The 15,407-nt window shown below is 42.3% G+C and overlaps 1 protein-coding gene across 3 annotated transcripts in view; it reads left to right on the top strand.

Annotated features, from left to right (window-relative positions):
* The window catches only part of gnao1a (guanine nucleotide binding protein (G protein), alpha activating activity polypeptide O, a), a 126,983-nt gene that overhangs the window by 103,950 nt on the left and 7,626 nt on the right, over nucleotides 1–15,407 (top strand). The window contains exons 5-8 of one of the 3 annotated variants that reach the window (XM_024379392.1): nucleotides 7,672–7,800; nucleotides 10,297–10,426; nucleotides 14,679–14,832; nucleotides 15,391–15,407. The exon at nucleotides 15,391–15,407 is cut by the window's right edge and continues 3,028 nt beyond it. In XM_024379392.1, the coding sequence (XP_024235160.1) occupies nucleotides 7,672–7,800; nucleotides 10,297–10,426; nucleotides 14,679–14,832; nucleotides 15,391–15,407 (430 nt within the window). The remainder of the gene's footprint in view (nucleotides 1–7,671; nucleotides 7,801–10,296; nucleotides 10,427–14,678; nucleotides 14,833–15,390) is intronic. The other 2 variants (XM_024379394.2, XM_024379393.2) reach the window with 2 other exon arrangements.

Below are 15,407 nucleotides of genomic sequence, written 5' to 3'. Positions count from 1 at the left end.
TCAATGTCTTTTGACATATGAAAGCAGCCCACATGATATGTAGAGTTAAGAGTCATGGTACTCAGAGCAGTCTCTCTCTCTCCCCTCTCTCTCTCAGTGGCCGTGGATATGACCTCAGTGATATATTATCAGTGTGTGGATGCTCTTCATTTGTGACCCATTTAGTTTCAATGTGCACATTTATTACACTGGTAAAGTGTGTTCTCAGACAGTGCTCTTGTGAGGAGTATGTTTACCAAAAGCACCATTTTAAGATTTGTAGTCAAAGTACACATTGTTCTTCTCATCAATTGAAATAATATGTTGCTATTTAAAGAATAAAAAATACAATTTAAAAAGCATATATCATAGCTCCCAACTAGATCATACATGGCAGCCATTTTGTGCTACAGAGCTCACCACCCATCAGCATCGCAGAAGCAGTGCTGTGATTTACCACAAACTTTGCCAGAGGCCCATCAGATAAGTTGTTACCATGTGTGGCTCATCCCCACTCCCTATGTGGAAGGCCCCCCAACCCCAACAAACATGAGGGGTAGGAGGGGTAAACAGACTTCCTGCAATTATGCAAAATGTTCCATGTGGCAGAGAGAAACGTGTTGTTTTATAGATTGTTATGCAATTTCTTTGTTTTTTGCCTTGCGATTTTCCTGCTACTCTAAACATTTTGCTTTGAGGCTAAGAGAAACTGTTAGTTTTAAAGTAACTGTCCAGTGAAAATTGTACTTTTAAAAGTTAATTCTGTTAACTCATACCTAAATAATGTTGTTGACTGATCCTACACTCGTATTTGTGGCCAAAATATAAATGGGAAAACACTTTTTTTTAAAACACCTCAAACTTGAATCTCAAACAGACCGTTTAAAAAATGCTGAGGAGGATGAGCTGGGCAATCAGCGATCTACTCGTATGAATCTTTTTAGTCATGGGTCTACTCGTATGAATCTTTTTAGTCATGGGTCTACTCGTATGAATCTTTTTAATCATGGGTCTACTCGTATGAATCTTTTTAGTCATGGGTCTACTCGTATGAATCTTTTTAGTCATGGGTCTACTCGTATGAATCTTTTTAATTATGGGTCTACTCATATTAATATTTTTAGTCATGGGTCTACTCGTATTAATCTTTTTGATCATGGGTCTACTCGTATTAATCTTTTTAATCATGGGTCTACTCGTATGAATCTTTTTAATCATGGGTCTACTCGTATGAATCTTTTTAATCATGGGTCTACTCGTATTAATCTTTTTAATCATGGGTCTACTCGTATTAATCTTTTTAATGATCGGTTTACTCGCATTCATCTTTTTAATGATCGGTCTACTCACATTCATCTTTTTAATGATAGGTCTACTCGCATTAATCTTTTTAATCATCGTCTACTGGTATTAATCTTTTTAATCATTGATCTACTTGTATTCATCTTTTTAATCATCATTATATGCCCACACCATTCTGTTGTTTGGGGTATGCCCACACCATTCTGTTGTTGGGGTATGCCCACACCATTCTGTTGTTGGGGTATGCCCACACCATTCTGTTGTTGAGGTATGCCCACACCATTCTGTGTTGGGGTATGCCCACACCATTCTGTTGTTGGGGTATGCCCACACCATTCTGTTGTTGGGGTATGCCCACACCATTCTGTTGTTGAGGTATGCCCACACCATTCTGTGTTGGGGTATGCCCACACCATTCCAACACAGAAAAGCTGCTTTATAACATACTTCATTATAATTTTTTAGAAGGAAAATTATTTCACTCATATTGTAATTAGTTATAGATCATATTTCATAGGAATCTGAAAAAACGGGACAGTTACTTTAAAGGTCGACTTTGGGCAAAAAACGCAAAATAAAGGCTTTAAAAATGTATAACTGATCAACGCATCATCATGCCAGATCATTTCATGCTTAAAAAAAATTCTGAATAAGATATTTGGCTACAGTAGTGTCATTTCTTACCGATCTCCACATTTCTTACCGATCTCCTGCAATTCTACACATTTTACCATTCCTTATCACGTGTTCATATTCTATCTGGGGGGCCTCAAACCAAAAAATGTATTAAAAATATTTCACTCATATTGTCATTAATTCTAATATGAAGAGTTACTCATATTTATTTTAAAGAAATTACTTTGGGGGACGAATCAACCTGTTCTGACATGTCCCCCCCATCCCTCGTGGCAATTTCGCCTATGCCGAGAATCTTCCAACTGGAATTTTGGGGAAACAAGAGAATTTATTGAAAGCTGGACACTTAGTTCTCTCTGTTTTCTCTGTTCTCCTCTTTCGGCCCTCTACTTTCTGAACTCTCTTTTTTTCTGTGAATCGCTCTCTTTAGCGCCACCTCTTTCCTTGCTATTTCCCTCCCATTGATCTCACCAACTCCTTTCTTTCCCGCCACATCAACCATCCCTGCTCCCCTCCCTCTCTCCTTTCCTCCTTCTCTCCTCCCTCTCCAACACCAGCCTGTGGAGTGATTGGAAGCAGCCGACAGCAGGCATGGTGCTGAGAGGATTTGCCATGCAGAGCACTCAAGCTGGACAAATGAGGAGGAGGGGAAAGGGGGAGAGAGAGAGAAGGGTGGAGGGTGTGTTTTGGGGGGAGTTTACTGGCAGGGAGCCAGTAGTAAGGGACAGATGAGTCCCCCATACAAAAGAGAGCCCCCTCCTACGCACCCCACCTCTACACCATTTCAACAGACCCCAGATGACCCAGTCTTATCCTCCCAGCATAGATAGAACCTCATCACTATTCATATTGGTAGGGAGAGCATGACGCTTACAGCACCACTGGGTCTCAGAGCCACAGAACTGCTATATTACATCAGATACCAGACCTCAAATCCCTTGGGATTGTTTTCATCGTGTTAGTTATTGGTGGACAATATGGATGTTAGTTTAATGAACTCCAGTAAATATTTCAAGTGAGGTTTGGCTGGAAGATAAGTCAGAAATCATATTTAATTCAGACCACGCTGATATCCAGTTGGATAGAAATGTTAATTGTGTCATGGCAGAGGAGTAAACACACGTAGACACGTTCTGCTGCTTACTCCTCATTGGACTGTGCTCTTTCTGTTCCAAAGTAGACGGCAATGAAACTATGACACTATTGTATGAGACTAGACTGTACAAGTTACCACTCACAGTCCTTCATGGACTCTTATATAGCCAGCTGAAATTTGCATTGGCAGTTTTTATTTGAGGATAAACAATACATCATAATGGGGAGAGAGGCAAACACAGATAGGAGGAATGGAAGGTAGAAAGGAGAGAGAGAGATAACAAATCAGTGATGGACAAAGAAGGGACAGACAGAGAGGGTGCAGAGGAGAGTGTGCTACCTTGTAATATTTAAACAGTAAGGAGGAGCTGTAACCTATATTCTCATTATATCTTGTTTATGCTCTTTTGGTTTAGAAGAATAACTTATAGAGGGGAAATGTGCTTTTTGTTAGGGCTGGTTGATATGTTGTAAGAACTGATATTGTGGTATGAATAAGATGTGCATGAATCAAACATTAATTGACAGTAATGACTGTGTTCCCTGTTGTGTTGATGTCGCCCCCTGGATGCAGTGAGGTTTACTTCATCTCTCTGTGCAGGTGGGCTGGCCTGTTATGGCAGGGCAGGGTGAATCTGCTCTATGGAGAAGTTTCATCTGAATTTAAATGGCCATGTCAGTGTTAGCTTTGGACACACTTTGTAGAGATATGACATCTCATTCCACTTCCAGCAGTTGCATAATAGGTCTCCCCCACTGCTCTTCCTCGATCTCCCTGGCCTGCCTCCATCCTCTCTTTCTTTCTTTCTTTCTTTCTTTCTTTCTTTCTTTCTTTCTTTCTTTCTTTCTTTCTTTCTTTCTTTCTTTCTTTCTTTCTTTCTTTCTTTCTTTCTTTTTCTTTGTTTGTTTGTTTGTTTCTTTCTCCTTGTGTTATTTTCTCTGCCCCTCTCCTTATATTATGAACAGGGAAGCAGTACTATGGACACAGCCAAAGGCACTACTGTTAATGAGCTGCATTAGTGCTGGGCAGCCTGCCACTCAAACAGAGAGCTTGGCAACGGATGCAGCACATTTACCACTGAACATCGGCTTGTGTTAGTCATTTATCAAACATTTCACGTGTACACACATTTAAAAGCATTCAGCAACATACCGTACTGCGGCTCCGTGCAGTGTAGGGTTGTGTTGTGCAGTGGAAGTGCCCCCCTCATTGGGTCGTGTCACCAGGCCAGTGGCCAGGGTGGAATGTTAACACACTGCTGCCAAATATTGGAGCTTCCCAGCGAAGTCTCACAGATGAAGATCAACTGGACACAGATCAGTGAATGACACCATTACACATAAAACACAGATGAAGGGAGAGAAGATGTTTGGATGTAATATATGTGTGTGTCAGTTTAATTGTCCTCTCTACCACATTACTGGGTGCTGACTGTTGGTTAGTCTTGGGTGTGATGAACCTCTACCATATTACTGGGTGCTGACTGTTGGTTAGTTTTGGGTGTGATGATCCTCTACCACATTACTGGGTGCTGGCTGTTGGTTAGTCTTGGGTGTGATGATCCTCTACCACATTACTGGTGCTGACTGTTGGTTAGTATTGTGTGATGATCCTCTACCATATTACTGGTGCTGACTGTTGGTTAGTCTTGGGTGTGATGATCCTCTACCACATTACTGGGTGCTGACTGTTGGTTAGTCTTGGGTGTGATGAACCTCTACCATATTACTGGGTGCTGACTGTTGGTTAGTCTTGGGTGTGATGAACCTCTCTACCACATTACTGGGTGCTGACTGTTGGTTAGTCTTGGGTGTGATGAACCTCTACCACATTACTGGGTGCTGACTGTTGGTTAGTCTTGGGTGTGATGAACCTCTCTACCACATTACTGGGTGCTGACTGTTGGTTAGTCTTGGGTGTGATGAACCTCTACCACATTACTGGGTGCTGACTGTTGGTTAGTCTTGGGTGTGATGAACCTCTACCACATTACTGGGTGCTGACTGTTGGTTAGTCTTGGGTGTGATGATCCTCTACCACATTACTGGGTGCTGACTGTTGGTTAGTCTTGGGTGTGATGATCCTCTACCACATTACTGGGTGCTGACTGTTGGTTAGTCTTGGGTGTGATGATCCTCTACCACATTACTGGTGCTGACTGTTGGTTAGTATTGGGTGTGATGACTGGTGCTGACTGTTGGTTAGTCTTGGGTGTGATGATCCTCTACCACATTACTGGGTGCTGACTGTTGGTTAGTCTTGGGTGTGATGAACCTCTACCATATTACTGGGTGCTGACTGTTGGTTAGTCTTGGGTGTGATGAACCTCTACCATATTACTGGTGCTGACTGTTGGTTAGTCTTGGGTGTGATGATCCTCTACCACATTACTGGGTGCTGACTGTTGGTTAGTCTTGGGTGTGATGAACCTCTACCACATTACTGGGTGCTGACTGTTGGTTAGTCTTGGGTGTGATGATCCTCTACCACATTACTGGGTGCTGACTGTTGGTTAGTCTTGGGTGTGATGAACCTCTACCACATTACTGGGTGCTGACTGTTGGTTAGTCTTGGGTGTGATGATCCTCTACCACATTACTGGGTGCTGACTGTTGGTTAGTCTTGGGTGTGATGATCCTCTACCACATTACTGGGTGCTGACTGTTGGTTAGTCTTGGGTGTGATGAACCTGTCTACCACATTACTGGGTGCTGACTGTTGGTTAGTCTTGGGTGTGATGAACCTCTACCATATTACTGGGTGCTGACTGTTGGTTAGTCTTGGGTGTGATGAACCTCTACCACATTACTGGGTGCTGACTGTTGGTTAGTCTTGGGTGTGATGGACCTCTCTACCACATTACTGGGTGCTGACTGTTGGTTAGTCTTGGTTGATGTCTACCATATTACTGGGTGCTGACTGTTGGTTAGTCTTGGGTGTGATGAACCTACCACATTACTGGGTGCTGACTGTTGGTTAGTCTTGGGTGTGATGAACCTCTCTACCACATTACTGGGTGCTGACTGTTGGTTAGTCCTGGGTGTGATGATCCTCTACCACATTACTGGGTGCTGACTGTTGGTTAGTCTTGGGTGTGATGAACCTCTCTACCACATTACTGGGTGCTGACTGTTGGTTAGTCTTGGGTGTGATGAACCTCTCTACCACATTACTGGGTGCTGACTGTTGGTTAGTCTTGGGTGTGATGAACCTCTCTACCACATTACTGGGTGCTGACTGTTGGTTCGTCTTGGGTGTGATGAACCTCTCTACCACATTACTGGGTGCTGACTGTTGGTTAGTCTTGGGTGTGATGATCCTCTACCACATTACTGGGTGCTGACTGTTGGTTAGTCTTGGGTGTGATGAACCTCTCTACCACATTACTGGGTGCTGACTGTTGGTTAGTCTTGGGTGTGATGATCCTCTACCACATTACTGGGTGCTGACTGTTGGTTAGTCTTGGGTGTGATGAACCTCTCTACCACATTACTGGGTGCTGACTGTTGGTTAGTCTTGGGTGTGATGAACCTCTCTACCACATTACTGGGTGCTGACTGTTGGTTAGTCTTGGGTGTGATGAACCTCTCTACCACATTACTGGGTGCTGACTGTTGGTTAGTCTTGGGTGTGATGATCCTCTACCACATTACTGGGTGCTGACTGTTGGTTAGTATTGGGTGTGATGATCCTCTACCACATTACTGGGTGCTGACTGTTGGTTAGTATTGGGTGTGATGATCCTCTACCACATTACTGGGTGCTGACTGTTGGTTAGTCTTGGGTGTGATGATCCTCTACCACATTACTGGGTGCTGACTGTTGGTTAGTCTTGGGTGTGATGAACCTCTACCACATTACTGGGTGTTGACTGTTGGTTAGTATTGGGTGTGATGATCCTCTACCACATTACTGGGTGCTGACTGTTGGTTAGTCTTGGGTGTGATGATCCTCTACCATATTACTGGGTGCTGACTGTTGGTTAGTATTGGGTGTGATGATCCTCTACCACATTACTGGGTGCTGACTGTTGGTTAGTCTTGGGTGTGATGAACCTCTCTACCACATTACTGGGTGCTGACTGTTGGTTAGTATTGGGTGTGATGAACCTCTCTACCACATTACTGGGTGCTGACTGTTGGTTAGTCTTGGGTGTGATGATCCTCTACCACATTACTGGGTGCTGACTGTTGGTTAGTCTTGGGTGTGATGTATGGTCCTCTCCACACGGAGGGAGTTACAGCTTGTTTTTCCTGGGTTGTCATCCTTGTCTATTTCCCCTTATATTGATCGTCACCACTCCTACATGTGGAGCAGTAGATTTGCACCCAGTCCTAAGCAATCCCAGCTGCTCTAGCTGATGTTGTGCTATATTTTGAGCAATAGACCAGTCTTTGATATTTCCTGTCTAAAATGTCCATTATTGGCCTCGTAACTGGAGTGCACTGTTCCAGCCCTTCAAATTCCAATGTTGTCTAGTCCTCTGGGTTTTAGGCCAGACTACTATCTCTCCAATCAATGATTTGAATCACTTAATTTAGTTCTGTGGTGCAATGAAAACCAGTGTGTACTTGACCCAGAATTACACAGAGGCCCTTTTTCAGTCCTTACAGTTTAGTCCAATGGATTGATCCTAACTGGCCTCTGTCTTTCCTCAGCTACCTAGACAGTTTAGACCGGATCGGTGCACCTGACTACCAGCCCACAGAGCAGGACATCCTCAGAACCCGAGTCAAGACCACTGGCATTGTAGAAACTCACTTCGTCTTCAAGAACCTGCACTTCAGGTAAGACATTGGCTCAGTGCTCCTCTTCCTCCTCAAATATCTCTCTACTCTAACTACTTAATGATTTTTTTTTTTTATATATTCCAACTGGTTATGCTGCATTTACGTTGACCTTTTCATGGAACCATGACTAGACGTCTAGTCTCATAGACTAGACATAACATAGTAAATGTATTATGATTAGTATGATAGGTTACGTTTGGTATGGTTGCACAAGACAGATGGTTATTTAAGGCAAAGTCAAAAGTAGGGTGGTTGGGTGGGCGTATAACGCGAATGTCTAGCAACCCAAAAGTTGCAAGCTTGAACCTCATCACGGGAAACTTTTGTAAGCTAATTAGCAACTTTTCAACTACTTACTACTTTTTAGCTACTTTTCAACTACTTAGCATGTTAGCTAACCCTTCCCTTAACCCTGACCTTAACCCTTTAACATAACTCCTAAATTTAACCTTAAACCTAGCCTAGCTAACGTTAGCCAGCTTGCAAACATTAGCCACTTAGCTAGAATTCACAACATATCATACGTTTTGCAAATTCATAACATTGTACAATTTGCAAATTCGGAACAAATAATATGAATTGTAATTCACAATATATCATACGAAATGGGTGATGGACATCCCCAAATGAATACATACCATACGAAACATTACATATCATACTAAGTGTCTCGGATTTACATACAGAATCATACGAAATGCTCTGAGACCTGGTTGTGTAAACGGTATTCTTCTGTAGCTAAAGTATGTGTGGTTAAATGGTGATTATGATGTGTTATACATGGATTGTACCCTAGATTCATTTTTTTTTTTCATTATTATACCATGGCAATTAACATTTTCTTTTTTTAAATGAATGAGCACTGGGATCAGCACAGAGCGCTGGGAGAAAAGGAGCTGTGACTGAATCTATATTTAAATTATAATCTCTAGTTAATTATTCTAGACCTGCCAAACCTGAAGACATACTATTTAAGTTTAAATCATTAAGTATTACCTGGATATTTTGTGGTATTTAATGCACTGTAAAATCTAGTGCTACCAATTCATTTTATTACTCATTCTTTTTTAAAGTGGGATGTACATTGAAAAAGCGGGATGTGCAATTAAAATCCCCAATTCAGCTTGTTTTTTGACAAGGTAAAAAATCTGTTGTTCTGCCCCTGATGAGCAAGGCAGTTAACCCACCCTTTCCTGGGCGCCGAAGATGTGATTGTCTATTAAGGCAGCCCCTCGCACCTTTCTGATTCAGAGGTGTTGGGTTAAATGCGGAAGACACATTTCAGTTGCACAACTAACTAGGTACCTTTCCTTTCCATTTAGCTTGGTTTAACATGATCATGTTAATCATGTTAATATCAGTTGTTTTTCTATCACAAAACAGAGGGCTTGTATTTTTCCTCTGCTCCTCACACAGCAGCCTTCCTGCCTGCCTGCCTGAAGGGCCTGCTAGCACAAAGCAGCTCTTTGTTCATCTCCTTCTCTGACTCAGTCAGCTGATTGAGAACAAAACATACATTATGAAAATAATGTGTTAAAGGTCCAATTCAGCCATTTTTATCTCTATTAAATCATTTCTGGGTAACAATTAAGTACCTTACTATGATTGTTTTAAATTTCTCAAGCAATAATTTTGATTGGATTTCTAGGAGTGGTCTAAACTGAAAACTGAAAACTAGCTGTTATTGGCAGAGAGGTGTGGAGCTCTCTTATTGGTCTATTAACTAATTTACTGCGTGGTGATGTCAACAGGCAGGGCAAAATATCTATCATGCCAAAACAGGCTGAGATTTCAGGCCGTCTTTTCAAACAGCTCTTACACTAAAACGGCATTATAATAATTTTCACAGTATTTTTCCAACCTCGGTGTGTAAATATATAGAAAACACAGGGAAATCACGTTTTTGACTGCACTGGGCCTTTAATATAATATGTATAAAACAGTGCAGGACTGTCATGCTTTGATGTTCCATTAATTCTTGATCCTAAAACTTGCTCTCTGACAGGCTTTTTGCGAGGGCTAATGTAGTGTTCCGGTACTAAAGAATGTTCTAGTCTCGTGGTACTGGACTGTTGTCCTTTCCCAGACCTGTTCCAGTAACCCCAGCAGTTGTGGGTGTGCCCTGCCCCTGACCTGAAATGCTGTATCTACAGTACAGAGACCTCTACAGCCTTCTGTTTGCTGGCCTGTGGCAGCAAACCCTTTGAAATCCATTGTTCTTCAGATGTAGGGAGGGGTTGGAAATCTGTGCATGAGCCTAACCTCAATGGGAAAATTACAGTAGCTATGTTACTCAAACTATAAGTGGGAGCAATTTCAAAATGAATAGAGATATGCCATACCAATGTGTTTTTGCTATGTCAGACTGACTGTATGTGGTAGATATTGTACTGACACTGTATACTTTACTGTATACTTTATACTACAGTATGTGATCCTCTGGTTGCTTTTGGTTTTTCTGTGCACGTGTAATGGATGGTGGGTGTTCCATAGGCTGTTTGATGTGGGAGGTCAGAGGTCGGAGAGGAAGAAATGGATACACTGCTTTGAGGACGTGACAGCCATTATCTTCTGTGTGGCACTGAGTGGGTACGACCAGGTGCTGCATGAAGACGAAACCACGGTGAGTTTCACACACACACACACTTAATTAATTGTGTCTATATCTCCATAAAACACTCTACAATGCAGCACAGTAATTTCCTTTTAATATGAGTCATGTACTTTTCCTTAGTTGAATATATCAACATAATGAACAACAGTTTCCTACACCGGGGCTACAGTGCCTTGCGAAAGTATTCGCCCCCTTGGCATTTTTCCGATTTTGTTTATTTTTTCTAGTGAAACAAACAAGAAATAAGACAAAAAAACACTTGTGCATAACTATTCACCCCAAAGTCAATACTGTGTAGAGCCACCTTTTGCCGCAATTACAGCTGCAAGTCTCTTGGGGCATGTCTCTATATGCTTGGCACATCTAGCCACTGGGATTTTTGCCCATTCTTCAAGGCAAAACTGCTCCAGCTCCTTCAAGTTGGATGGGTTCTGCTGGTGTACAGCAATCTTTAAGTCATACCACAGATTCTCAACTGGATTGAGGTCTGGGCTTTGACTAGGCCATTCCAAGACATTTAAATGTTTTCCCTTAAACCACTCAAGTGTTGCTTTAGCAGTATGCTTAGGGTCATTGTCCTGCTGAAAGGTGAACCTCCGTTCTAGTCTCAAGTCTCTGGAAGACTGAAACAGGTTTCCCTCAAAAATGTCCCTGTATTTAGCGCCATCCATCATTCCTTCAATTTTGACCAGTTTCCCAGTCCCTGCCGATGAAAAACATCTCCACAGCATGATGCTGCCACCACCGTGCTTCACTGTGGGGATGGTGTTCTCTGGGTGATGAGGTGTTGGGTTAGCGCCAGACATAGCATTTTCCTTGATGGCCATAAAGCTCAATTTTAGTCTCATCTAACCAGAGTACCTTCTTCCATATGTTTGGGGAGTCACCCACACGCCTTCTGGCGAACACCAAACTTGTTTGCTTATTTTTTTATTTAAGCAATGGCTTTTTTTCTGGCCACTCTTCCATAAAGCCCAGCTCTGTGGAGTGTACGGCTTAAAGTGGTCCTATGGACAGATACTCCAATCTCCGCTGTGGAGCTTTGCAGCTCGTTCAGGGTTATCTTTGGTCTCTTTGTTGCCTCTCTGATTAATGCCCTCCTTGCCTGGTCTGTGAGTTTTGGTGGGCAGCCCTCTCTTGGCAGGTTTGTTGTGGTGCCATATTCTTTCCATTTTTGAATAATGGATTTAATGTTGCTCCGTGGGATGTTCAAAGTTTCTTTCTTTTTTTATAACCCAACCCTGATCTGTACTTCTCCACAACTTTGTCCCTGACCTGTTTGGAGAACTCCTTGGTCTTCATAGTGCCGTTTGCTTAGTGGTGTTACAGACTCTGAGGCCTTTCAGAACAGGTGTATGTATACTCAGATCATGTGACACTTAGATTGCACACAGGTGGACTTAATTTAGCTAATTATGTGACTTCTGAAGGTAATTGGTTGCACCAGATCTTATTTAGGGGATTCATGGCAGAGGGGGTGAATACATACTGCACACACCACTTTTCAGGTTTTTATTTTTTAAGTAATTGTTTTCATTTCACTTCACCAATTTGGATTACATTCTGTATGTCCATTACAAGAAATAAAAATACAAATCCATTTAAATTACAGGTTGTAATGCAACAAAATAGGAAAACGCCAAGGGGGATGAATACTTTTGCAAGGCGCTGTATGTACAGTACACATCCAGTGGCGTAACGCCGTTTCGCGAGGTCCGAGTAATAAAAACGGCCAACTTCTTGCTATTCTACACATTTAGCTGGGACTGGTCTGAGTGGGAAGGGGGAAACTGAAAACTAGCTGTTATTAGCATAGAGGTTTGGAACTCTCTTTCTTATTGGTCTACTAATTTACTGCCTGGTGATGTCATAACTCCATCCCACTAAAACAGGCTGAAATTTCAGTCAATCTTTTCAAACAGCTGTTACACTAAAAGGGCATTGCCAGGGCTGCGGGGAGGTGTGGTACGCCAGTGTACCACATCCCTGGTTTCCTGCTACTCATGTTGAAATGAAGGGTTCACAATTACCATTACCAACCCTTTTATCTATGGATCCTCACGTTTATCTCTGCTCTGAAACACATTGCTAATGTACAGTAGCTTACATTGATATGACCGTTCACATGCAAGTGCAGATTCATTTTGGATTAGTTTTTTGATAAGCAAAAATATGTGAGAAGCTTTACATAACACAGCATTAGATTAGACCACATAGTTACTGTATTTCTCTCTATGCAAACACAGCAGTCACACTTCCCATCTGGTTCCACCCAGTTCTCTACCATAACCTCTGGTTGTATCAGCTGGTGTTAATGCCAAGGCAAATGAGTTGATTTCCATACAGTTGCTTAGTTAGTGAGCATCCCTGAGCACCCCCATGACCAATGGCAGTGCGTGAACAGTGTTTTCGGGGCCTATATGTGCGATATACAACTCTAACATCCAGTATAATCTCTCCCAGGCCTGTTTAAAAGCCTCATTACATTTATTCTACTGCCATTTCCAAAAGCAGCTGGGTTTATTTTAGAACTATTTCTATAGTTCAGGATAATCCTACTTGAAAATACAACAAAATGTTTGAGAATAGAAGGCAATTCCCTTAATTCAGTACAGACTGATTAACAGACATGATAAACCAAACGAGGAAGGAACAATGGCTCTATTGAACTATTCTTCTAACAGGTTGACGGGCTCCTAAATCAAAGTCATATTTGTTTACTCCTGGACTCCTATACACATGCCCGCACGTGTGTATCAGCACATACACACACACACACACACACACACACACACAAACGGATTAATTTCTTGCTCCCTCTATCTGGCTTCCTTTCCCTGTTTTTCCCCTTCATGCAAGTATTAGCACCCACTCAAAGACGTGCACAGCAGGGCATCGAAAAAATGTTTCTACAGCAATCCTGTTCAATAAATGTAACTGCAAGGTTTGGTTTCGGTCCTTCCTGCCTGCTCTACAGTTTTCTCCTTTTATCGTTGGGGGGAGTGTGTGTGTGCGTGCTAGCACATGACTGTGGGTGCGTTTCTGCTTCTGCGAGCGTGCACGTGTGTGTGTTTAAGAGGGGAGATGAGTTGGGCCCTTGTGCATGTCCATCTCTGCTCCACTGAGCCCCCCCAGCAGCTCTCGTCTCTCCTTCAACGTCTTCTCGTCTCAGCTCCTCTCCTGTCATCTCTCGCCACCGGCTGTCCTCTCTAACCAATCGCCAAATGCTAAAAACCCACCTGGTTCCACAGAGGGCCCTCCCACCAAACATGTGTACAGGTATGAAATCTTAAACCAGGACAAAGAGTCTAAAATCATCTGGAAAGAGTTAAAAGCAGCACTCCTTCTGGCTGTGATGTGATTCTATGTGTACATAGTGTGTATGTACTCTATGTAACTGTGTGTATTTACCTGTGAGTGCCTGTGACTTGCACTGTGAGGATGATATGACACTGTCTGTACTGTAGTATGCGTTGCCTTGTTCTCAGAGTTACTTGTCAGAGGCTCAATCAACTGATGAGAGAAATGCTAAACTATGGTCATTAGTTTTCCTATCTCTTCTCTTTCTCTCTTACATTTTCTAAGAATTACTAACACTACAAGAACAGTCTCTGTGACTCATCTTGTTCTATCAACAGATTATGATTGGCTTTTTCCTCTGCTCTATTTAATCTGATTGGGTTGTGCGAGCCCTCTCTGCTGCTCTAAGTGGAATGTGATTGGCTGTAAAGGAGCAGTCGTGACTTTCTTCTTTGTGTCTTTTCCACTGTTATTGGGAACAAGGCAACAATTCACTCACACCAGATCGAGTGTCTGCTTCCAACTCTACAAACACCCTGGTGAAATTACGTATCAATTGTCTAGAAATGTATTTTGCATGCCCTCCCATCCCTGTTCTAGAGAGAAGCACACAGGGTTTGTCCTAGACCAAGGCTACGTACCTAATAACATTGTGCATGAACAAGGCTACCCTCCCAGGATGCTGCATACTTGTCATACTTAACATATTACCATGACACTGTGGCAAACAGGATCATGATAATGAAATACTGTAGACACTTTATTTTAGAAGGTTCTTGGATCTCGGGGGAAGTGGCTCATATACAGTTAACGCTTTAACTCCTGGAAGGGGCATTTCAAGTTTAGTTTCTGTTCTGCTTTGTAGTTTCCTTTCTTCACTTGTTTCTCTTATTTTGTGTGACATAGTTAAAAAGAGAGCCACACAGCAGACTGACTGACGTTGTTTTCTCTATACCCACAGAACCGCATGCATGAGTCTATGAAGCTGTTCGACAGCATCTGTAACAACAAATGGTTCACAGACACCTCCATCATTCTATTTCTCAACAAGAAGGACATATTCGAGCAGAAAATTAAGAAATCTCCCCTTAGTATCTGCTTCCCGGAGTACACAGGTAATTGATGAAGAGTGGAGGCTATTGGGCTAGGAGAACAGAGGGATGGAGTAGCAACAGGAAGGACAACTAGAAGAAGGGATAGTGTGGCAATGAGGGATCATGTGTAGAAAGGCTTGAAGAGGGATGATTAGCTTTCGGAAACAGAACTGGAGAAGAGGATTCGGTCTTATAATTCTCTTCTCATTTACTCACCCCTTACCTGGCATGACTCCATGTTATCATCGTAGGGCCTATAGTGCAGAGCAGCCCAGGAGTCTGGCTAGCCTGCTGTACTCGCTGTGTAAACCAAGGCCTCCCTACGCAGTTACAGGATAATCAAGCCACTTAGACAAACACTAGGTTTTACATTGGGTGTGTAATATTGGGGGAAAAAACATAGTTTTGTGTCCTTTCTTGTCCTTATATCTTTTTATTTTTTTTGTCTGCTTATCTTCCCCTTTTATTTTCATCTTTCTACTTCTTCTTTCTTTTATTAACCAACCTTTCCACATCCCGTCTTGGACCATATATTTTCTCCATTTCCTTTTTCTCCTGCTTTTTCACACCTTTCTGCAGGCACGGACACCTTCATG

The sequence above is a fragment of the Oncorhynchus tshawytscha genome, linkage group LG19 (assembly GCF_018296145.1).
Source record: "Oncorhynchus tshawytscha isolate Ot180627B linkage group LG19, Otsh_v2.0, whole genome shotgun sequence".
NCBI classification, from domain to species: domain Eukaryota; kingdom Metazoa; phylum Chordata; class Actinopteri; order Salmoniformes; family Salmonidae; genus Oncorhynchus; species Oncorhynchus tshawytscha.
Note: the sequence above shows the minus strand (reverse complement) of the source record. Positions and strands in the feature narration are given on the sequence as shown.